At 43.9% G+C, this 26,166-nt stretch overlaps 1 protein-coding gene across 1 annotated transcript in view; it reads right to left on the bottom strand.

Moving 5' to 3' along the window:
* Positions 1-3,464: 3,464 nt before the first annotated feature.
* The window catches only part of SAXO2 (stabilizer of axonemal microtubules 2), a 28,153-nt gene continuing 5,451 nt past the window's right edge, over positions 3,465-26,166 (bottom strand). The window contains exons 2-4 of the mRNA XM_066592682.1: positions 11,857-12,036; positions 7,691-7,893; positions 3,465-5,956 (exon numbers count right to left, since the gene is read on the bottom strand). Coding sequence (XP_066448779.1) covers positions 4,962-5,956; positions 7,691-7,893; positions 11,857-12,036 — 1,378 coding nt within the window. The 3' untranslated portion in view covers positions 3,465-4,961. The remainder of the gene's footprint in view (positions 5,957-7,690; positions 7,894-11,856; positions 12,037-26,166) is intronic.

Below are 26,166 nucleotides of genomic sequence, written 5' to 3' on the forward strand. Positions count from 1 at the left end.
AACTACTCATTTGACTCATATTCTATTTATTAAAAGGAGACAGATAGTCAATGTGGGCCCCTGGACAAAATGTCATCCAACTTGTAGACAGACAAGGTGAAATCTAGTTTTCCAGTTGAGTTTGGTCCAAAAAATATGTGAATGGTTTGTATACATGCATAGGGTATGTTATTGTCATATCTGTTCAAGACTGGTGATGAAACTCAGGCGAGCGGGATAGCAGAGCAGGTAAGTATATAGAAAATAATGAGAGCTAGACACAGAACATAGGGGTACCGATCTGAACAAAACACCCTGAACCTCTCTGCCATGAAGTGGAGCACCCTCACCGAAAAGGGCGATCCCACTTCTTGAACATAGCAAGGTCTGAAGTAACCAGGAAACTGGACAGGGGACTACAGTAGGACAGAATGCAGAGTACTAAACACTGACAGATATACTGAGAGTACAAAATTGAGAACAGACAGGTATGCTCAGAGTCATGACAGAGCCAGAATATTAGAAGCAGAGCTGGTTTATATATCATAACAAAGTTACAGCCTGACTGACTGGGCTGTCAGTCACCCCAGCCAGCTCATCAGCCATGCAACTCTAATAAGGTAACTGATTAGCTGGCTGTGCTGTCAATTACCAGCCAGTTCTTCAGCTAAACAGCAGCAGGGAGATGTTTAACTCTTGATAGCCAGGACAGACTGAAACGTGTGCATCGGCAGGTGCACCACATGATCCGTAGCTGACATAGTAAAGTCACCCTAGACTTGATCTGCAGACATGAAAGAAACTGGTGCCAGCGGCTCCATGCAGTTATATTAAATAAATGTATTTGCTCCATTTTGACACATTTTCCAAGTAAGTTTGAGAAGTTTAGAAATAGGGAACATTCGTAATGGTCAAGTAAATATAAAACACATGTCCACCCAAATAATAAACGGTACATGTGCTGCGAAATGTCACAAGACAAATTCAATAAAACATCACAACACGAGAGCAAAACCCTTGAAAGGCTGCAACTCACATCACAACCGCTATAAAAAAAAACATATGTAGAGTGTAGGTTTCCTGAAAGAGGATGAAGAAATCGTATTTTTACGAAGCCGGTCATCTCGTGCCACACATCTTGGAATATGGTAAGCCAAGAACAAAGAACAAAACAATTTGTTGTCTAAACCTACTCTACCTACTGTAGCCAAAGGCACAAAGTCGCAACTAGGGCTCCACTTGTGGGAATCACATCAGCCTAGCCAATAATACAGGTAGGCTGCTGCTGGTATTATAATTTAGAAGCCATCAGAAGCTGCAGCGTCACTATTCAGAACTCCTACCATCATGGTGCTCAGGATGTAAGCGCTGATACCAGGAGAATGGGCGGTGATGCTGGGGCTTCTGATTGGCTGCAGCAGTCATGTGACCTCCGCTGTCAACCAAGCCCAGCATCGTTGCAGGACCCGCTGCAGCATTTTCCAGGATCGGAAGTGAGGAGTATGGTTTATTTTTTATTTTATAATATGGCCACTTGTTCAATTTTTCTTTTTAGTCAGACAACCCTTTTAATTTCAGCTATGCACAGTGCTTTAGCATGTACAGTATTATACTACAGCTTACACTAACCTATAACAGTGAGATGCATTTTCTCTTTTGAAGTGCATAACCATACATTAATATACATTAACATTAATTTGCCAATGAAATACTGCAAATCTAAATGTTTCATCAAAGTTGTTCCCTAAACAGAACAAATCTGCCTATTCTTGAAAAGGCAGATTTGGAAATTCGGAATGCTTCAAGGCGAGTTTGCAAATTAAACGATGGAATGAACTGCAGGGGCGCAACCCGTCTTCTGCTGAAAGTGGGACAGTGCACTTTGCTAGAAGCAGCTAAAGATTTGGAGCCAAGGAAATTCATGTAAAATGGAATGTCCTTTGACTGACGCTCAAACACATAAGCATAGTTACTCTCAACAGATAAAACACTGTTAGGCTATATACGTACGAGTGTGAATCTCGTGCGAGTTTTGTGCGTTGAATGGAGTCATATACATGAGCGATGCTATGAGCTAAAAAACTGCGTGTCCTATTTTTTTATGTCCCTTGGAACGCATCGCCCATTGCTCTCAATGGGACAGTCAAACACATTGCATGCATGCAATATTATGCTTCAAATTCTAAACAAAGGGAAACACTTGCTGATCCTCCATGTGTGAATCAAGCGCCGGAGCATCTGAACGTCAGAGAAGTGATGCAAGGTGTTTTTGCATGAAAACACCTCTTGTCCACTGGGTAAAATGCACATTGACAAGTGTGACACCGGGTTGGGTTTCTTGGCCCGATATCGGTCTCTCTCATGTGAACATAGCCTTAATAAGTTGTCCTACTTTCTTGTATTGGCAGTACATTTTTCTATATTTATTACAAGACAACAGACTACAAACTGCCACTGTGTCAACAGGAGATAAATGTAGGAAAAATGTGGTAGTAGGCGCAATCCCTCTTGACTCAAAGAGGCATGAGACGTGATTTTAAGCTCGACTCCTCTGTTTTTATTAAAAGTTAATCCAGCATATAATAATAGACCCATTTTGGGGCCGTTGCCCCCCTTTCTCAGTATTTTAGCTGTGGGGACACAGCCACCATTGGTGTGTTCTCTTTGCAGAGGAGTGGAGCACACTCAAACAAACAAAATTCTCAAACCCAAACATCGGTGTATTAGATTTGCTCCGCTCCCTCTTTTTTCCTCTCATCTTTCATTAACTGTATCATCATGGACTGTTAAAAACAAAGGAAATGTTTGTAGATTGTTACAATGGAACAATAACAGCAATTTTAATGTTCATGCAGAAAATCTGTGTGAAGATGACCTACAAGTGGACCCGCGTACTGTAGTTAGGTGTGTTTTATGTGTTTGTAGAGCTGTTGGGCTACTTGACTAACAATGGAGGTCCATTTGAAAGTCCGGGACCAAGACAGTGTTGACCCAGTGCACTGTTTTCCCCCAAAGCTCTAAATAAATCATAGAACGTTCTTTAGACAAATGGTTTCTATGTACTACCCTTGGATTTTATGGATAAATGGCAAGGTTTAGCTCAACAAGGGCAACTCATACTGCAAATTAATTCATTTTCCTCCTGTTTCACACCCTTCATAAAATATAGGTTTGTGTTCTGTTATTTTGTGGAGGCTACATGTAGACCTTTTTTTTTCTCTTTGGGCAGTGTTAAAGAGAAGGCAATGACAGTTGTGTTATGTTTGGCTGAGATTAGAAGTTTTACATTGGTCCGTTGTCTTTGGTTCCATATCCTTCATTTCCTAGTACATGACTGTGACACAGACTAACAGCTCACATACCAAATCTAATAAAAAATATGTCAGTGTCTGGATCTCCTTCTCTGTTCAGCCACACTTAATCCTAATTTAGCTTCTTCCGAACGGAAACTGTCGGTGAAATTAATTTTTAAACTGGAAAGAAAGAAGTGTCGAAGGTAAAATTTATTCATGTTGATGCAAAACAATCATATGGGATTACAACTGTGGGGTACGGTGATTTATGTGTTCAACACTCCATCAAAATACATAATTGAGATATATAATGTTTTGTTTCAATGAAATCAAGCATTTATGCTATGATTCAGCTAATGAATCCAAAAAAATAATTTTGCACATTTTATAAACAAATTGAAGCATGATTATAGAAATACCCTTTAAGAGGAGAGACAGCATGAATTTTGTATAATGTAGCCTACAGAAATATTACCCATAAGTCCTGTGTTCAGAATTGACCTGAACACAGAGGCAGAATAGGTTTATCTTTCTAATTTTTGCTATGAAATGTTAAGAGGGTGGTCCACTTCCTAATTATTGATGACTTATCCTCAGGGGAACATTACCCAAGTTGGTTCATAATACAGGCACTGTTCCCATTGAATTCAATGCTGCAATGTATACAGATCTGACTGCTTCTGGCTCTGTATATGTTACCAGCGGCACAGCAAATAGCCGTTTGGTGGGGATCACTAGTGGTAGACTTCCATTAATAAGCTATTTATGACCTATCCTGGGGATAAAGATGATGTAGAGGGCATGAAAATAGGTGGAGCGCCATGTATTTCAGAGAAAGTCTCTGTAAAGTATATCAGAGACGGAGGCTATGTTTGGGGCAGAGTGCTAAAAAGAGGCGCTACCAGCCAGCATGGGCGCTGTGGTGGAAATCATTGGAGTAATGAGGCCCTTTGATTCCTCCCACCTCTTTTCCTTTAGTTTACTGGTTGTATTAATAAAGAGAAGTTGGGTTAATTCCTGCCCCTGGACTCTCTTCACTCACAAAATGTTGCACCGTTATTTTACCTTTTGCTCTTTGTCTTGGAGATAAGTCATCAATAGTGGTAGCCAACCCCATTAAAGCTACAATTAGTGATGAGCGAGCATACTCGCTAAGGGCAATTACTCGAGCGAGCATTGCCCTTAGCGAGTACCTGCCCGCTCGAGAGAAAAAGTTCGGGTGACGGCGGCGGGCAGGGAGCTATGGGGGAGAGCGGGGAGGAACGGAGGGGAGATCTCTCTCTCCCTCTCTCCCCCCCGCTCCACCCTGCTGACTGCCTCTACTCACTGCTCCCCCGCGCCGGCACCGGAACCTTTTCTCTCGAGCGGGCAAGTACTCGCTAAGGGCAATGCTCGCTCGAGCAATTGCCCTTAACGAGTATGATTGCTCATCTCTAGCTACAATATAATAATAGTAAAATCCAATTGTGATAATTCATAGTTAGCTTTTCGAAAGTATCTCCCTGAAATACATTAATAGTCACAATCTACTATCTTTGTCACATTTTATAATGTTATATATCTTTTTAGTAGGTGCAGTTTTTAAGCGATTATATGAAAAATGCTTGATATTAAAAATAGCTATAAACTGTAAAAATAGTACATTACAAAATATCAAGATTTTCTTAATGATTTATGGATGAACCTGAATTATGATATGACAGCAATTGCTCTTGCGAGGTTCTTTTCATTCGTACTAGAAAAGGAATTTTTTTCTGGAGTAAGGATCTTCCTAAACAATTTGTGGCCTCGGCTATCGACACTCTCGAAGACATAACCTGGTGGCGATGGGTAAGTTGCAGGGCAAATTTCATTCTTCTTGGGTACAAATTCTGAGCGGTATAAGGTTCCGCTTTCAAATGGGACAGAGCTTCGGAGTGCTGCATTGGAAGGCTTAAAACTTTCAGTTGGATGGATTTCATGGGGAAGATAGTGGGACTTGAAAGTAGTTAACCCATCAAATTTTCCAGCAGGCTTTGGAATCTGATGGTCTTTCTTGATCATTTCTTGACGTCTAGCTTCCCAGGCCCTAAAATCTTCCTTCATTGTGGAACTTCCTTGGAAAGGAACATTGGTTCTTCTTCCATGAGATACAGGTCGAATTGGAGCGACATAACTGAGCTGGTGTGGTACATAATCTAGATGACTTGTAGTGTCTAGCTCCATGTGAGTGGTAGGTGGATTATATTCTAGAGACTTTTGGCCATAGTGTGGAGAAACCTGCCACGGCTGAAAGCTATCACGGAATTCAGTGCTGCCGTCAAATCGAGCATTGCTACCAAATTTCTGATTTTCAGGTTTAAAGCTTTTTGTTATTTCACCAAGGGCACCTTTAAAATTGAGACGATGGGTGGTAAGATCTTCAAATGGTTGACTGTTGGGCTTATACTCCTGCTTTTGTCTTGCAACTCTTGGTTCTATTTCATAAGGAACATATGAAGTGCGATGACTTGTAGTACCATCAAATGGCATGTCACTGTGTTTTGCTATACCAGGTGGCTTGAAACTTTCTCTTGGCTTTAATTCTTTAGGAAAAAAATCATCCTGGAATGTAGTTGCATTTCCAAATTTCCCATTCGGTGGTTGGTAAGAATGTTCTGGCTTAGCAAGTTCTGTTCTGTGGATGTCCCAGGGTCTGTAGTCATCTTTAATAAAACAAAATGTGTAAAACTTCTCATATACCCATTTCTACTTCCCTCAGAGGGAATAAAAATGTTTAAATTAACACAGTTGATTCATAATGTCTATAGATTGATCCTTCTGAAACCTAACTAGTCAGATTACCTGGGCTTTCAATAAAATTTGTGTACTAAGGAAATATCATGGGTATTGATGTCACACAAGCTTAAACTGCTATAGGCTGTGGGACTATAACATTGGGTCTTTACCTCTTTGCATGGCATAGGAGTATATGCAGCGGACTCAGGAGCGTAGTCATTCCATAAGCAGTGGGTGCTGGCTGTGTCATAGGGGTGACACTCCTGTGCAATAGCATGGATTGGAGATCACTCCAATCCCAGATGTTTAACCTTTTAGATGCTGTGCCTAATGCGACCACACCATCCAAGCAGCTAAATAGAGGTGTGATTTACCTCTGCAAGCCCATCCTTCCCTCTTACGGAGTACTGATGGGTTGTTATAACAGCCAGGGGCCTAATTAAGGTCAGACATTTTAGTAATCCTATTAGGCAAAGATTAAGAGGAAAATTCTATCAGGCACAAGACTTTGTAATACAGAAAGTATTGCAGTGTAATATACAAACAATTTCATGGTTAAGTAGTTCAACTAAAAAAAAGTGCAACAGAAGTCTTAGAGTTCTTAAAAGTGTTTTCAAAAATATTTTTAAAAACCTATTAAAAGCTCAAAAAACTATTTACCCATTTATTATGTAAAATTCAAAGTACCACAACCTCTGCAAAGGTCCGAGCTAATAAAATATCTCCGAATATGGTGACAGAAAGCAAAAAATTATTTTATTTTGTAATAGTAATAAAACAGCAGAAGCTACAGATATAGCAAACTTCAACTTAACCAGTATTACATGCTGCACAATCCGTGTAGCATGCTTATTATTTGTGTAAATCATGCCATTCAATAACACTGCATTAGTGGTTGCACTATACAAATAATGTAGTGTGCTGCAGCATGGTATAAATATTTATTTGGCACAATGAATGTTTATTTGGGACCTGCTTCATCTATATATACAATAGATTTGACATTGACATAATCATACTGACCCGAAGAATAGTTAAAGTTAAAATGTAATTTATGCCACACAGTGAATGCTGTAAAAGCAAAAACCCCCAAAAATCCCAGTTGCAGTTTTTTCTTTTATATTCCATCCTGCAAAAAAATGTTTACATGTTTTTTAACGCAATTATAAAATAGTGCAAATATCCCACAAAAAAACAAAGCTGAATACAGCTGGGTCAACGGGAAAATAAAAAGTTATGGCTCTTGGAAAGACAGAATAAGAAAAACCAAAAAGTACCAAAGTGGGTGTTTCAGGAAGGGGTTAATCAGCAACTGTTGTCACGTTTGCAAAAATACTTTCTTCAAATACTTGAAACTAAAAAACATATGGGACTATTTCAATTTAGCAAAGCTACCAATTCAGATGGCTTACACCCTGTGGCTGAGAGATCATCCCCATATATTAGAATGTGAAAAAAGGGATAATGTGAGGAATAAAGACAACCCCAGTAGGTGCCAAGTAATGGCAATCAACTCAGTTTTGATAATCCATGATGGGCAGTTCTTCATGGTGCAGATGGTTGGAATTGCACTCAGAATGGGAATCACTACAAGCAATAAAAGGTTTTTAGCGTCTGAAGTGCCCTAGAGTTAGATCTGCTCTTTTGGATCATAGGTTTACCTTTATATGTAGGATTTGTGTCAAAGGTCCCCAGGTTGCCGTGCCGTTTTTCCACTGGTCGTGCCGGAATCATTGGTTCTATCTTGTAGGGGTTAAAGTCCTGTTTATAGGTTGTTCCAAGGTCAATCTGACCAGGCTTCGGTTGATACTCTTGGTGAGGACGTAGTGGACGATTAGTTACTTCATATGGAATGTAATCTGACCTAAACATATAAACACAGATGTGTGACGGCATTCAGATGGAAATATGGCTCAACTACTGTCAGTAGAAGGTCATATTTCTAATTGTCCTTTATACACATGTAGTCACCGATAGGCAGATCATTGATACACATTATACATGAGTTTAAGTATACTGATGTTGACATCCCACTTCAGAAGTATAAGGGCACCTGCACACGTATGGATTTGCATTGCAGAATTCACGGTCGGTGTCAGCATCGTGGTTCCGCACCATATACCGTTCATAGTATGCTATGGAAAATCGCTTCTTCCTGCAAACTCGCAGAATGGAATTGCAATTTCCACAAGCAGAGGAAAAATTGCAGCATGCTCTAATTTCGTGTGGATTCCACATGAACGGTGTCCATTGAAGTCAATTGAAGCCGTCCGACCCGCGGCCCTTCCGCAATTGACATTGTGGAAAGGTCGCGAATTCTGCGTCATTGCCTAGCGGCGGCGCGGGAAAGAAAAGATCCATACTGTGCCTGTCCAATGGTGATCTGTCAGGACCTTCTGCAGTACAGAAAGTACAGGCACATGCGGATGCTGGCTGGGCACAGAGTCAGATTTCACTGCAGGCTCCCGCATGCGGAATCCGACCCGTTCATGTGGAGGTGGCCTAGAACTTGTGGTGAAAGATGTAGGTGGCAACATGGTTAATCTGGCTATAGAAGCTTTGCCGAATAGGTTTCTGGTTTTGTGTGGATGCTTAGGCAACCGGACTACCAGCTCTCCTGTCAGCAATTTTAAACGTCTAGCGGGGGATGTAGTTGTCAACATGATTAGAGGTCCACTTTAAGTAATAAAACTACAACCCAAAAAAATATGGGGAATGACAAGTAGAGGCATCTGCCCGTTTACCAGAATGGTGGTAGTTCTATTATTGATCACTCCTAATGATCCACTGTACTTCAGTTATGCAAATAAGACACATATAGGTATTAACAGGGCACTAGAAATTAGCTAATACTCTCGCTATACCTACTGGTCTAATACAATGAAAAATGTTACACAGCAGTCATACAATGCATTACAAAATATAAACATTTATTATGTCATACCCAGTGGGCTAGAGGAACAAAAAAATTGAACTTATAATTGGGGCAACATGCAAAAGTTAGTCTTAGTTCTGTTCAATCAGAATATAATGAAAGTGACTGGAATCTGAAATGTATACTTGATGATTCTCACTCTTTCCTGTAGTAATGCCACAATATGTGTATTAGAAATGACTAGTAATTATAAGGCAATTATGATACCAGTGTTTCTGGTGGCGCCACACAGCTCTGCTACAAGCATGTCACACACACAGCTCTGTTATGTTGCTTTCGTATATGAGCTGCATGTAATTTACGAACTTCAGCAGCTCGCTGAGGAGACATGTTCGCTCGTAGCTTCGCTTATTTGATGCACGAGATTTACAAACTTCAGCCGGTGGCTGAGGTGAAATCGTGGTTTGTCGCTGTGTTATGTAAGCTGCATTATCTTCACGGCGGCGTTGAGCCCTCTGTCGTGACATGTTTGCACGCCAGAGACGGTTTGTTCAAACACTGGACAACGGTTCAGGATTAGATGAAGACTGGACTGGTGTTGGGTGTTGGTGGCATTAGCACTTGAGATGACATGATATGACGTTCAGGAGATGTGAAGATAGTGGGGAAGGATTATGCTTCAATGTTGTTGGTCAATATGCACTGCCACCTATGTATGTGGACATTTGTGAGATGTCGTTTATTGGAGTCTCCATACAGGTGTGCAGCTGTCTCACAACATACAAACTGCCAACTGAGCACTGCCCATAATCCCTCATTCAGCTCAGAGACGTGTGTCTGATCACATGACGGTGACATCATCACAGGTTCTGTCAGCATACGAGCTATGTATGTGTAAATTTGTGAGGTGTCATTTATTGGAGTCTCCACACAGGTGTCCAGATGTCTCACAACCAGCTACAAATTGGCACACTGAGTACTGCTGTATCCATATCAAATGAGGCTGTGGGGGTTTGTTAGGGGTGTAGTCTGCCCATAATTCCTCATTCAGTGCAGAAAGAGGATAAAGGACCTTTGATAATGTCACTGTCGTGATCAAGGGGTGGAGCTAAGAGCAGGCGTAGTAGTCCAGAGTTAATGGGGTCCCCTCCAGAATGTTCTATGTTTGTCTCATGTAAGTGTCTTGTTTGTAGAGTGCGTCAGATTTATGTGTATTGTATGGCTGCAGGCACGAAAGGGTTAATGTCTGGGTCATGTCTGGAAAATGTATCGTTTTGTATGTATCATTTGTGAGCATGTGATGATGCTTGGTATATGTGTTTGCAAGAATGCAATATAGTGCAGTGAAGTAAGGAGAGAGAGACTACAGAGCGGCTGTCAGGTTGGCCTGTGTGTGGAGTATGGAGGAGGTTGAGCGATTGCCTGACTCTCAGCCTGGGCCCGTTCAACCCAGGAACCCTCTGTACCATTGCTGAGTACTGAGAGAAAGGAACTGCTTATTAGCGAGAAGAGAAGAAAGCAAGTGGGAATGTTGTTGCCACTGGAGAAAGTAATTGCCAGGAATGAGAGAACCTGCAGATAACTTGGCCTGTGGACTGTTCCAATACCCTGTGAGTTCCACCGAGATAAAATTCTTGTATGCTGTGAGTTCTGCTATTGTTATTGACTTTATTAAGAAGTTTAAGCAAATGGACAAGATTGACCATTCCTGGTTTTGTTCCAAAATATACTTTTGTGGTGTTGGACTATTTTAGTTGTCTACAAGATCCACTCCAGAAGAAGGAATGGTGGCGTCATGAGTGACAACTGGACTTACGTTAACCCTTGGTTACTATCACTGTAATCTCCCCAGCAGTAACGAGGTCGGGTCCCGAGCTACCCTTAGGGAGGATATGGTAGAGCCCCGTGACAAGGTCAACATCTCTACCCCTCTGCCTCCTTGGCAGAGGGCCTGCTCCTTGGATGCTGCACAGATAACTGACATCACAAGTGCGGTCAGGCTCTGCATGTAACTCACACATCACACACACAAATTTGACGGACAAGTGGTCGTTAGTAGTTTGAGTATGTAGTATTATAACTGAGTAAATATTTTATACCCACAGAATGGGGAATAGAACCCACAAGATGGTGACCTTCTACATAAATTTACATCTTATTGAGATAACAACTATGTGATGTTATACTGCTCTACTAGAAACATTACAATAAAGATTCCCGTTAAAAAGGTTACATGTGGTAGCTGGGATTTGGATAAGAAAGAGTTAAAACATGTAAGATGGTGGGTGTTGTAAAAAGGAGGGCAGAAGTATGCCTATTTTAGGGCAGGACATGAGACAGCAGTTAGAGGGTTAAAGAGTATACTGCACCTGTGTAATACTGTAGTGAAAAGTAACCAATCAGTTTGTTCTTAGATAATGAAGGAATGTCTTTACGTGAAATGTATAAGAGAGTATGTTTTCTTTTGTTGTGGGTTCAGTCTTAGAAAATGATTCCACTGAACACAGATTGATAGAATAAAGTGTCTATGCTTTCTGAAGAATCTGCCTGGGTATCATTGAACTCTACAACAATCTGACTTTTTATAAAATGTAAAAATTTACAAGCTTCTAGCATGTGATCACAGTAGCCAATCAGTAGCCACAGAGGTCATATGCTATACTATTGGCATCACCACTCAACAATGGCAGCGGTAATGCCAGTAGTGTGGTACGTGACTACCATGGTCACCAAGCAGTAACACGCTAGCTGCTTGTATACAAAGACCTCAAAAGCACCAGTAGTGTGCTGCAAGAGGAATCAAAAGGCATGTATTCTTTGATTTATTTCAGGCCTTTTGCAGCTGTTTTTACTTTTTTCCTTGAAAAGTTGGACAGCGCCTTAAAGTGTAAACTGTAAAATAAGTAACATACATAATTTCTATCACATTAACATGTAATTAAACACATTTACTTAAAGGTTGTTATTCCTTCCATCTTTCCGCGGTGCCCTTGGTATTCATGCTTTGGTTTCATGCTCTGCGGTGGTTGGATGCTATCATACTGAGGGTATTTTTCCACATATTCAGTCAAAACACAAGGCTGCCCAGATTTCTCAAAAATTTTAGTTGGCATGTGCGGGCAACGGTGACGCCTGCCAAAACAAAACGGTACATAAATTTACGAAATTCGTTAAAACAGGGTAAATGTGGTATTACATGGCGACTATTTAAGTAAATGAAAAACCATGCAAGATATGGCTGCACCGAGTCCTCCAGAGGGGCAGGTGCTCTTTGCAATGGCTTTTTGCCTAGCTGGAGACTCACCCTATGATGTCCTAATTCGGCATAAGGAAGGGGCTGTCTTGATAGAGCAACCTATGTAATACATCTCTAGGCAGAACTTGACATGTGGTGGTGATTTTTAAATCTGTACCATGCCAATTTTTGTTGCGGCTTTTTTTGCAGATTTCCTTACCGACTTCAATGGGAGAATTAAAATCTGCAGGTAAAGGGTAGGGCTATACGTTGACTTTAGTCACGTGACCAAAGATCGCTATGTAGCCCTGTGACCCCGCACTCTCACTGAAGTCAATGGAGTCATACAACAGCAGCTTGCAAGTTGCTCTGTTACCCCACTGACTTCAAGAAGAGTGCCAAGTCACAGGGCTACACAGCGATCTTTAGTCACGCAATCCTTGTCGCAGCCAAAGTCTGTTTTACATGCAAAAATTTCCTAAAATGGGAAAGAGACCTAGCGAGCCAGTTCCCTATTAGGAAATGGCAAATCACTATAAACTGGGCTATTAAATTCATGGCATGTGCTTCCTAACACGGACAATATTTCAAATTACTAGTAAGATGGTACTACACCCTGGACAAACTCGTATACATCTTTACCGACACCTCTCCTCTATGCTGGAGAGGCTGCGGGCGCAGGGGCATGCTTTGCCATGTTTTTTGGAGCTGCCCACTTATTTCTAGTCTATGGGGTTCAGTGTTCCGCCTCTTGATGTCCCTTTCCCCTTCACCCCAAATAAAAAGTAGTCCAGGCCTGGCCCTTTTGCTGCTTGGCATTGATAACTTCTCACTGAATTTCAGAACTATCACATGCCATGTTCTTCATGCTTCCCGTCGATACGAAAATGGAAAAGCAATAGAGTATCTTCCATAGAAGATATCATACTAAAAGTTTCATACAACTGTCTATACGATAACATGATAGCAATTCAAGGTGGTAAACTAGACGCCTTTACCGACAAATGGAACATATGGCTTAACCATTATCCTCCTACAATTTAAATACGTAACTCTTCCACTAAGCCCCCATCCGTCAAAACCCCAAGGCTCAATTATTATCAATATGGTACACACTGGGTAAGTGTTTTTCTTGTTTCAAACGTTAACAATGTTACTAATAAAACAATCCGAACATTACAGGTTACAGATAAATTTACGCAACAAATCTGTATATACGGACCATTTGCTGTATAATAATGTATAGCCTATCCTTCGTAATTAATACTGATGTCCACAACTACAAACATACTTGTATGTTATTGAAACTACCAATAAAAATCATTGAAAAAGAAAAAATAAGTAGAGTAGCTATAACATAAAAAAATAAAAACACAATACTTCTCTCCTACATTACTACATCTAATAAATGAGACTAAAGTTAAATACTAGAGATGAGCGAGCATGCTCGTCCGAGCTTGAAAATTTCGTCCCCTCCTCCCCACATGTTTATTTTTTACTAAAGTGTATGCAAAATAGTATTTTGCATACGCTTTAGCAAACAATAGACAGTGTAAAATGAGTAGAGTCTTGTTATATATTGCGGATGGACACGACACACTCTAAATTGTTTTCAATGGAGCCTCGGCTGCTGCCGACGGCTCCATTGAAAACAATGGTCTGCCGGCATCCCCGAATTGTTTTTCATAAAAGGGCTTTACATATAAGCTCTTCCCTTAGTGAAAAGAATTCCCTGCTGCTGCACCTGCCATATCTGTGACAGATGCAGCAGAGGAATTCTTCAATTCCCTACCGCAGCTGTCACACATGACAGCTGCGGTAGAGGATCCTACTGCCGGCTCCCTGTCATTGGATTTCAGGCAAGGGCTTTAAATATAAGCCCTTCCCTGAAAAAACAGTAAAAGTAGTGTAAAAAGCAAACAAATACATACTCATCTCCCTTTAGCTGCCGGGGCTAAGCCGTGCCTTCTCTCCGCTGTCGCTGACTCTGTAGTGCTGATCTATAAGCAGGCGGGGATTTAAAATCCCCGCCTGCTGAAAGAGCTGATTGTGATTGGCTAAGGCGCTCAGCCAATCACAGGCAGCTCTCGCTTGTCATTTATTCGGCAAGAGCTGCCTGTGATTGGCTGAGCACCTTAGCCAATCACAATCAACCCTTTCAGCAGGTGGGAATTTTAAATCCCTGCCTACTGATAGATCAGATGACAGCTGCGGTAGGGAATTGAAGAATTCCTCTGCTGCATCTGTCACAGATGTGGCAGGTGCAGCAGAAGGGAATTCTTTTTACTAGCGGGGATGAAGGAAACATCTGCTGCATGCGGCAGATGTTTTCTGCATCCCCGCGGGGGACACGGCAATGGCGGAGAGGTATGCTTTTTATTTATTTATTTTTTACACTAAAATTATTGTTTTTCAGGGAAGGGCTTTTATGTAAAGCCCTTCCATGAAAAAACAATTCAGGGGTGCCGGTAGCAGCTGCGGAGCATTGAAAAATGCTTGAGTCTCCCATTGACTTCAATTGGGTTTGTTATTTTAAACAAGCTCTCAAGCATTACAAAAAGCTCGGCTCAAGTAACGAGCACCAGAGCATTTTGGTGCTCACTCATCTCTATTAAATACACAAAGGCAAACTTCAAATATACCAGTTGCAGCTCTCCCCAATAGGTACAAATCAGAACATGAAGTCTGTCTAATGAATAAAGGTTTAGTATTTACTGTGTCCAAAAGTAACAACTCTTTCCTCAAGTCACAGACATACGATCATGTTATATATGTGAGGAGATTTATTTTGTAGGATCTAAAATTAACCCCTTCCTGACCCAGCGTGTAAATGTATGGGGTAGATAAGAAGGAGTTCTCGGAAATGGGTGTACAGGTATGTGGCTCTGTAATGTCATCAGTCCTCCGCCATGTAATTGGAAAGAACAGATAGGTTGCCATTGCAGACGAAAGTCAATTGCATCCTGGTCTACCATGGCCTGTTATTGCTATTGCTATGATGCAATAATACATTGCAGTAAAGAAGTACTGAAATATATTATCAGAGAGATCAAAGAATCACAGGTTTAAGTCCTATACAGGGGCATAAATAAAATGTAAAAAATAATTTAAAAAAACAACACATAAACCTAGTCAAACTTTTTTATGCGCCCTCTTTTGTTTAAAATAATAACCCCCCCATGTTTGAGTATCGTCACATCCACAACAACCTGTACAGTAAATTGAACACACTTTTTATCCTGCACAGTAAACACTATGAAAAAAATGAAAAACAATAAAGCCAAAATGTTATTTTTGTTTTTTCCCCCCAAAAAGAGTTGTATCCTTAAGTCCAATGCAGGCCATGTCCTTGGGGGGTTAAATATACCAGCCTTTCTTTGTAACCCCTTAGTGACAGCCTCATTGTGTTTTTACGTCCTAGATAAGTGCGCAAGCAAAGGAAAAGGGTGACGCATGCGCAGAAGACCGGATCGTTGCAGGACATTTGAAATCTCCTGACATCAATGACTGGTCCTGTGATCGCCGCTATCCAGTTGATAACGACGATCACAGGAAAGTAAAAAAAAAGCAAAATAAAGTTAAAGTTTCACCTCCCCTCATAGATCCGATCCACGAGGGGAGGTGAAAATGCTCACCCCCGTCCTCCATGATGCTCCATGGCAATATGGTCCTTTCAGGACCTTATGTCATCATCTGCGAATGTGCGCCCGATGAAAACGTTGGGCACGTGCGCAGAAGGGCTTGCACCCTGGGAGATTTAAAATCCCTCTGCTCCCGGCCAGCATGTGTAGCCGGAAATAGAGAAATATCATTGGGGAACCGCTGTATGCAGTTCCCGGTCACATGATCACTGTTATCCAATGGACAACAGTGATCATGTAAAGTAAAAATAAAAGTTTAAAAAAGTGTAAAAAAAACCAAAACGTTTAAAACGTTTAAGTTTCATCTCCCCTCATGAATCATATCCGTGAGGGAGGATGAAATTATGTACCTAAGGCCCCCGGATTTATCCGCGGATATTACCCCGGCTTTTGTGCACGCGCCCATCGTCTAAATGGCGGACGCATGTGCAAAAGCCGCACATTGCCTGGGTAATTTAAAATCTCCCTGCTCCTGAATACAAAACGTAGTCGAGAACCTGGAAATTTTACGGGTGGTCGCGGTACACAGTCCCTGATTATGTGTTAGCGGTGATCACGTAAAAGTAAAAAAAAATTAAATTTCACCTCCCGTCACGGATCCGATTCATGAGGGGGGGAAGGAAATTACTTAGCAAAGGCCTCCCTTTTGGTTTTGGGCCTCGTTGTACATACAGACATAATATTAGGGCCACAATGGGTATGTTTCTGAACCCAGGACAAATAGGGGGATCCATTTTGGGGTGAAAGTCTTTGTTCATTTGTCTGCTGTACAAAAAAAAACAAAAACGTTTTTTAAAATGAGACATTTGCCAAAAAATGAAAATCTTATTTTCTTCCTACTACTTTGCTTGGATTCGTTCAAAAACTGTGGAATGAAAATACACAGTATACCCCTAGATGAATTCATTAAGGGGTCTATTTCTCAAAATGGGGCCATTTGTGGGCATTCCCTGTCATTTTGGCTGCTCAAGGGCTCTACAAGTGTGTGATGGGGCCTAAATTACCTTTAGGCAAAATGTCTGTTCTGAATCCTCCCGGCTGCTCCTTTTGGTTTGGGCCCCGTTGTGCATACAGACATAATATTAGGGCCACAACGGGCGTGTTTCTGAACACAGGATAAACAGGGGGATCCATTTTGTGGTGTAAATCCTCATTTTTATGTGCATTACAGAAAACAAATATGTCTTTATAATGACAATTGCAAACATATGACATTTTATGTTTTTTCTCCTCTAAATTGCATTAACTTCTGAAAAAACTGTGGGTTCAAAATACTCCTGACCCCCTCAGTGAAAATATTAAGGAGTGTAGTTTTTAAAATGGGGTCATTTGTGGGGTCATCTACAATTCTGACACCTATGAGCCTTTGCAATCTTGGCTTGATGTAGAAAAACAAATAGAGATGAGCGAACGTACTCGTCCGAGCTTGATACTCGTTCGAGTATTAGCGTGTTTGAGATGCTCGTTACTAGAGGCGAGCACCACGCGATGTTCGGGTTACTTTCACTTTCATCTCTGAGACGTTAGCGCGCTTTTCTGGCCAATTGAAAGACAGGGAAGGCATTACAACTTCCCGCTGCGACGTTCAAGCCCTATACCACCCCCCTGCAGTGAGTGGCTGGCGAGATCAGGTGTCACCTGAGTATAAAAATCGGCCCCTCCCGCGGCTCGTCACAGATGCGTTCTGACATAGCTGAGGGAAAGTGCTATCGTGTTGGAGCTGCTATAGGGAGAGTGTTAGGAGTTATTGTAGGCTTCAAGAACCCCAACGGTCCTTCTTAGGGCCACATCTAACCGTGTGCAGTACTGTGGAGGCTGCTTTTTGCAGCGTTGCACTTTTTTTTCTTTGTATATCGGCCGTGCAGAGCATTGCGCCCTGCAGTAATACTCCAGGGACAGAAGTGCTTAGGCAGGGAGAGCGTTAGGAGTATTTTAGGCTTCAAGAACCCCAACGGTCCTTCTTAGGGCCACATCTAACTGTGTGCAGTACTGTGGAGGCTGCTTTTTGCAGTGTTGCACTTTTTTTTTTTTTTTGCTATATCGGCCGTGCAGAGCATTGCGCCCTGCAGTAATACTCCAGGGACAGAAGACATATTAATATTATTGATTGAATATAGGCAGTGGGCCTTTGCTAAAAAAATTTGGGCAAAAAATCTATTTGGCCTGCCTGTCACTGTGCTCAGTGTTCTGGGTCTGTGTGTGCTGGGTGTAGTAGTTCTACAAAATCATACGCAGCCAGCTAAATGTTACAGCAGGCTTGCGCCAAATTATTTCCTGGCTCTGTCTGGGCTCTGAAATCACCGCTATGTTGCAGTTCACAGTGCAACACTCTGCAGTTTTGTGACATACTCCAGGGACAGAAGTGCGTAGGCAGGGACAGAAGACATATTATTGATTGAATATAGGCAGTGGGCCTTTGCTAAAACATTTGTGGGAAAAAAAACTATTTGGCCTGCCTGTCACTGTGCTCAGTGTTCTGGGTCTGTGTGTGCTGGGTGTAGTAGTTCTACAAAATCATACGCAGCCAGCTAAGTGTTACAGCAGGCTTGCGCCAAATTATTTCCTGGCGTTCCGTAAGCGAAGTCAGCCTCCAACCACAGGCCAATAAGTGGCACATTTAATTACAGCGTTCTGTTTCTGCATTACTGGTAATACAGCATGCTGAGGGGTAGGGGTACGCCTAGAGGACGTGGGCGCGGCCGAGGACGCGGAGGCCCAAGTCCGGGTGTGGGCACAGGCCGAGCTCCTGATCCAGGTGTATCGCAGCCGACTGCTGCGGGATTAGGAGAGAGGCACGTTTCTGGCGTCCCCACATTCATCGCACATTTAATGGGTCCACGCGGTAGACCTTTATTAGAAAATGAGCAGTGTGAGCAGGTCCTGTCGTGGATGGCAGAAAGTGCTTCCAGCAATCTATCGTCCACCCACAGTTCTGCGCCGTCCACTGCTGCAACTCAGAATCCTCTGGCTGCTGCTCCTCCTTCCTCCCAGCCTCCTCACTCCATTACAATGACACATTCTGAGGAGCGGGCAGACTCCCAGGAACTGTTCTCGGGCCCCTGCTCAGATTGGGCAGCAGTGGTTCCTCTCCCACCAGAGGAGTTTATCGTGACTGATGCCCAACCATTGGAAAGTTCCCGGGGTCCGGGGGATGAGGCTGGGGACTTCCGGCAACTGTCTCAAGACCTTTCAGTGGGTGAGGAGGCCGATGACGATGAGACACAGTTGTCTATCAGTGAGGTAGTAGTGAGGGCAGTAAGTCCGAGGGAGGAGCGCACAGAGGATTCAGAGGAAGAGCAGCAGGACAATGAGGTGACTGACCCCACCTGGTTTGCTACACCTACTGAGGACAGGTCTTCAGAGGGGGAGGCAAGGGCAGCAGCAGAGCAGGTTGCAAGAGGCAGTGCGGTGTCCAGGGGTAGAGGCAGGGCCAGACCGAATAATCCACCAACTGTTTCCCAAAGCGCCCCCTCGCGCCATGCCACCCTGCAGAGGCCGAGGTGCTCAAAGGTCTGGCAGTTTTTTACTGAGAGTGCAGACGACCGACGAACAGTGGTGTGCAACCTTTGTCGCGCCAAGATCAGCCGGGGAGCCACCACCACCAGCCTCACCACCACCAGCATGCGAAGACATATGATGGCCAAGCACCCCACAAGGTAGAACGAAGGCCGTTCACCGCCTCCGGTTTGCACCGCTGCCTCTCTCCCTGTGCCCCAACCTGCCACTGAGATCCAACCCCGCTCTGAGGACACAGGCACTACCTTCTCCTGGCCTGCACCCACACCCTCACCTCCGTTGTCCTCGGCCCCATCCAGCAATGTCTGTCAGCGCACCGTCCAGCCGTCGCTAGCGCAAGTGTTTGAGCGCAAGCGCAAGTACGCCGCCACGCACCCGCACGCTCAAGCGTTAAACGTGCACGTAGCCAAATTTATCAGCCTGGAGATGCTGCAGTATAGGGTTGTGGAAACGGAGTCCTTCAAAAGTATGATGGCGGCAGCGGCCCCCGCGCTACTCAGTTCCCAGTCGCCACTACTTTTCCCGATGTGCCGTCCCAGCCCTGCACGACCACGTCTCCCGCAACATTGTACGCGCCCTCACCAACGCGGTTACTGCCAAGGTCCACTTAACAACGGACACGTGGACAAGCACAGGCGGGCAGGGCCACTATATCTCCCTGACGGCACATTGGGTGAATTTAGTGGAGGCTGGGACAGAGTCAGAGCCTGGGACCGCTCACGTCCTACCCACCCCCAGAATTGCGGGCCCCAGCTCGGTGGTGGTATCTGCGGCGGTGTATGCTTCCTCCACTAAAGCACCCTCCTCCTCCTCCTCCTCCTCCTCCAACGCAACCTCTGTCTCGCAATCAAGATGTGTCAGCAGCAGCAGCACGTTGCCAGCAGTCGGTGTCGCGCGGCGTGGCAGCACAGCGGTGGGCAAGCGTCAGCAGGCCGTGCTGAAACTACTCAACTTAGGAGATAAGAGGCACACGGCCCACGAACTGCTGCAGGGTCTGACAGAGCAGACCGACCGCTGGCTTGCGCCACTGAGCCTCCAACCCGGCATGGTCGTGTGTGACAACGGCCGTAACCTGGTGGCGGCTCTGCAGCTCGGCAGCCTCACGCACGTGCCATGCCTGGCCCACGTCTTTAATTTGGTGGTTCAGCACTTTCTGAAAAGCTACCCACGCTTGTCAGACCTGCTCGGAAAGGTGCGCCGGGTCAGCGCACATTTCCGCAAGTCCCACACGGACGCTGCCACCCTGCGCACCCTGCAACATCGGTTTAATCTGCCAGTGCACCGACTGCTGTGCGACGTGCCCACACGGTGGAACTCTACGCTCCACATGTTGGCCAGGCTCTATGAGCAGCGTAGAGCTATAGTGGAATACCAACTCCAACATGGGCGGCGCAGTGGGAGTCAGCCTCCTCAATTCTTTTCAGAAGAGTGGGCCTGGTTGGCAGACATCTGCCAGGTCCTTGGAAAGTTTGAGGAGTCTACCCAGGTGGTGAGCAGCGATGCTGCAATCATTAGCATCACCATTCCTTTGCTATGCCTCTTGAGAAGTTCCCTGCAAAGCATAAAGGCAGAAGCTTTGCGCTCGGAAACAGAGCCGGGGGAAGACAGTATGTTGCTGGATAGTCAGAGCACCCTCCTGTCTATATCTCAGCGCGGTGAGGAGGAGGAGGAGGAGGAGGAAGATGAGGAGGAGGGGGAAGAGACAGCTTGGCCCACTGCTGAGGGTACACATGCTGCTTGCCTGTCATCCTTTCAGCGTGTATGGCCTGAGGAGGAGGAGGAGGATCCTGAAAGTGATCTTCCTAGTGAGGACAGCCATGTGTTGTGTACAGGTACCCTGGCACACATGGCTGACTTCATGTTAGGATGCCTTTCTCGTGACCCTCGCGTTACACGCATTCTGGCCACTACGGATTACTGGGTGTACACACTGCTTGACCCACGGTATAAGGAGAACCTTTCCACTCTCATACCCGAAGAGGAAAGGGGTTCGAGAGTGTTGCTATACCACAGGACCCTGGCGGACAAACTGATGGTAAAATTCCCATACGACAGCGCTAGTGGCCGAAGGCGCAGTTCCGAGGGCCAGGTAGCAGGGGAGGCGCGGAGATCAGGCAGCATGTACAGCACAGGCAGGGCAACACTCTCTAAGGCCCTTGACAGCTTTATGGCTCCCCAGCAAGACTGTGTCACCGCTCCCCAGTCACGGCTGAGTCGGCGGGAGCACTGTAAAAGGATGGTGAGGGAGTACGTAGCCGATCGCACGACCGTCCTCCGTGACGCCTCTGCCCCCTACAACTACTGGGTGTCAAAGCTGGACACGTGGCCTGAACTCGCGCTGTATGCCCTGGAGGTGCTTGCTTGTCCTGCGGCTAGCGTCTTGTCAGAGAGGGTGTGTAGTGCGGCTGGGGGAATCATCACAGATAAGCGTTCCCGCCTGTCAACCGACAGTGCCGACAGGCTAACACTCATCAAGATGAACAAAGTCTGGATTTCCCCAGACTTCTCTTCTCCACCAGCGGACAGCAGCGATACCTAAGCAATACGTAGGCTGCACCCGCGGATGGAAGCATCGTTCTCTATCCCCATCAAAAACGGGGACCTTTTTGCTTCATCAATCTGTGTATAATATTCCTCCTCCTCCTCCTGCTCCTCCTCCTGAAACCTCACATAATCACGCCGAACGGGCAATTTTTCTTAGGCCCACAAGGCTCAGTCATATAATTTTTATAAACAATTTTTAGACGTTTCAATGCTCATTAAAGCGTTGAAACTTTCACCTCCACCAATTTTTATTTTAACTGGGCTGCCTCCTGGCCTAGTTACCAATTAAGCCACATTAACCAAAGCGATTAATGGGTTTCACCTGCCCTCTTGGTTGGGCATGGGCAATTTTTCTGAGGTACATTAGTACTGTTGGTACACCAATTTTTGGGGGCCCTCGTCTACAGTGTAATCAAATTAATTTTTAGCCCACCTGCATTACAGCTGACGTTACATCAGCTGTGTTGGGCACTGCAATGGGATGTATTTATGTACCGCCAGTGGCTTCCTGGCACCCACCCATGCTGTGGGTCCGCAGGGAGTTGTAACTGCATGTGTCCACTTCTAAAGAACCCCAGTCTGACTGGGGCATGCAGTGTGGGCCGAAGCCCACCTGCATTAAACATGAGTTTACTACCTCAGCTGTGATGGGCAATGCAATGGGATATATTTATGTACCGCCGGTGGGTTCCAGGGAGCCACCCATGCTGTGGGTCCACAGGGAGTTGTAACTACATGTGTCCACTTCTAAAGAACCCCAGTCTGACTGGGGCATGCAGTGTGGGCCGAAGCCCACCTGCATTAAACATGACATTACCTCAGCTGTGATGGGCAATGCAATGGGATATATTTATGTACCGCCGGTGGCTTCCTGGCACCCACCCATGCTGTCGGTCCACAGGGACTTCACAATAGGGAGTTGTACCTGCCTGTGTCTATGAATTAAAAACCCTGGTCCGGTTGTGGCATGCAGTGTGGGCTGAAGCCCACCTGCATTTAATCTGACGTTAGCTCTGCTGTCCAGGGCACTGCAATGGGATACATTTATGTACAGCCGGTGGGTTCCAGGGAGCCACTCATGCTGTGGGTGCACGCGGAATTCCCATTGCGGAGTTGTACCTGCCTGTGACTATTTATAAAAAAACGCGGTCTGACTGGGGCATGCAGACACCTTGACAGAATGAATAGTGTGTGGCACATAGGTTCCCCATTGCTATGCCCACGTGTGCAGCTCCAGATGGAGGTGGCATAGGATTGGATTTCTCATTGCTTCTGTACAGCATTGTGGACTATCGCCCCGCCCCTTTTAAAGAGGGTCGCTGCCTAGCCGTGCCAACCCTCTGCAGTGTGTGCCTGCGGTTCCTCTGGCAGACGCACTTATAAATAGACATGAGTGTGGCGTGGCATGAGGGCAGCTGAAGGCTGCGCAGGGACAATTTGGTGTGCGCTGTGGACACTGGGTCGTGCAGAGTGGGGGGGGGGGGGGGGTTGGGCAGCATGTAACCCAGGAGAAGTGGCAGCGGAGTGTCATGCAGGCAGTGATTGTGCTTTGTTGGAGGTAGTGTGGTGCTTAGCTAAGGTATGCATTGCTAATGAGGGCTTTTCAGAAGTAAAAGTTGTTGGGAGGGGGGGGGCCCACTCTTGCCGCTATTGTGGCTTAATAGTGGGACCTGGGAACTTGAGATGCAGCCCAACATGTAGCCCCTCGCCTGCCCTATCCGTTGCTGTGTCGTTCCCATCACTTTCTTGAATTGCCCATATTTTCACAAACGAAAACCTTAGCGAGCATCGGCGATATACAAAAATGCTCGGGTCGCCCATTGACTTCAATGGGGTTCGTTATTCGAAACAAACCCTCGAACATCGCGAAAAGTTCGTCTCGAGTAACGAGCACCCGAGCATTTTGGTGCTCGCTCATCTCTAAAAACAAAGTGTTCCTCAAAATGTTGATAATCAATGTTAAATTTGTATATCTCCTAAATGGTTTAAAAAAAACAAAGTTTTTCATATGTGCGCCCAGAATAAAGTAAACGGATGGAAATATATATCTTAGCAAAAAATTGTACAGTATGTTTGCACATAATTTAGATATTATGGTTGAAAATGTGAAAAATTTATATTTTTTTCAAAATGTTCCCAATATTAGCAGTTTTAATAAATATACACAAATTCTATTGGACTATTTTTACCACCTAAATGAAGTGCAATATGTGGCAAAAAACAATGTCAGAATCACTTGGATAAGCAAAACCTTTACGGAGTTATTCTATGTTAAAGCGACACATGTCAGATTTCTAAATTTGGCTTCGTCACTAAGGCGCAAACAAGCATCGTTACTAAGGGGTTAAATGGGTTATCCAGCCTTTCAAAACTGATGGACTAGATGTAAACATTGAAGAGGCTGCAGCGCTCTTACGAGCCCCGCAGCCCCCCCTCAATCAGCAGATCGGTGGGCATCACTTATGGCAGACACCCACTGATCAAATATTGATGGCCTATCCTGAGGACAGGCCATCAATTTTTAAGGCCTGGAAACCTGATTTAAGCACATTATGCAACTGACTAGTAATGAGTTTAAATTATTCCCTTCCTGTGTTTATGACTATTTTTTGCATTAGAGGGGTATTCCCATCTCATAAAGTGAAGGCCTATAGTTACGATATGCCATTTTCAGGATTGGTGTGGTTACCAGAATTTGAACCAATTAGTGATGGCATATCCTAACATGCCACCACTTTCTAAGATAGAAACACCCCTTTAATACAATACAGTATATGAATAATAACGGCAAATCAACAAGAAAATGAATAGTCATCAGTCAGAAGACAGAACCTCTGCTGACCTCTACTGGACAGTGTTGGTTTGCCATCTACTAGTTTTACAAAGCTGCACAGAGAAACAAACTCTTTTTTAACTCCATAGACCAACTAATTTTGGGCTTAAACAGTACTTGAATTTTTGCATTGATACATTCCAAGAGCCATATCTTCATTTATCTCTTTGTCTATGTAACTGTATGATAACTTGTTCTTTGCCATTTTTTGCAGTTTTTTTTTACTACATACATCGTATAGTATAAATAATACATTTTCATTTTATGTGTCTATATCAATTTAGTATTGATGTGATTGTGCAGTTTTTTTTTTGCTGGACAAAAGTATATTTTGCTGAAAAAAAAATGTTTTTGTGTCAAGACACTATGAGAGTAATAACTTCTGTCACTTAATCAGCACCCTGGAGATTGCAGTGATGGGTTTCTATGGCAGCCAAGGTCCAAATGAAGCTCTGTAATGCATGCTATGATACCTGACAGGCATAATGCATTGCAGTATAGGAGGTATTTCAGTGTATTATATGAGTGAGCAATTCATTGCATGCTCAAGTCCCCTAGTGAGACTAAAAAAATATGTCAAAAAAAGTTATTAAATAAAGTATTTAAAAAAAAAATTCTCCTATTATAAAACACTTCATTATCTCAAAAAACATAAAGCAATTAAAAAGCAACTGTAACGGCCAGTACTACAAAACTAACATTATTTATGTCCCTCCTCTTAAATAGTGGAAAAAAAAGTGATAAAAAACTATACATTGTTCCACAAGAAACAAGCCCTCACACAGCAAAATCAATTGAAAAATATGGCAGCACAAAAACAAATGGTTTACTGCTTTTAATGGATCAAAGTATTAGAAACAAAAAAATGTAAAAAAAAGGTTGTATGAAACATGCAGCCAATGTTCAGTCCTAGGACTGGACTGTTTAGAACAAAAGTGTGATCAAGACTAGACATTAGCGAGCTGAAATGAGTACAAAGTTATAGTATTTCATTTCCAAATTGACAATGGGTCTTTGTAGCAGGACTATACTAGACTTCCCGTCACCTCGGGAAAAGATTCACTTCGCTGTCCTATATCTAAATACCCTGACCAAGGCAAAATAGCTTGTTGGTATCCCACAAACAGGACATGCCTCAGGAGCCTCCCATCGTTAAAACCCTGGTCAGTGTTGAACGAACCAAAAAAACCAACCCTGTTTTAGGTTGAACTTTGCTACAAGTTCGGTCTGCTGAGAACCCAAACCTCGGGAAATTTGTCTCAGTCGAACCCGCTAAATGCAAAAGAAAAAGAAGGAAAGGGGAGAAGAAGGAAAAAAAGGAGAAAAAATTGTTTAATGTTTTCTTCTTTCTAATTTTTTCTTATTTTTCTCCATTAACTTTGCCTTAAAACCAGCTCTGAAGCATTGTGATACACTCCTAGGGGACATAACAGTGTTATTGTTACCATGCAGCGCGGCACGGGGTCCCGTGGTCGGCGCGCGTCGCTCCGGTG

Source organism: Eleutherodactylus coqui, chromosome 2, assembly GCF_035609145.1.
Source record: "Eleutherodactylus coqui strain aEleCoq1 chromosome 2, aEleCoq1.hap1, whole genome shotgun sequence".
Taxonomy (NCBI): Eukaryota; Metazoa; Chordata; class Amphibia; order Anura; family Eleutherodactylidae; genus Eleutherodactylus; species Eleutherodactylus coqui.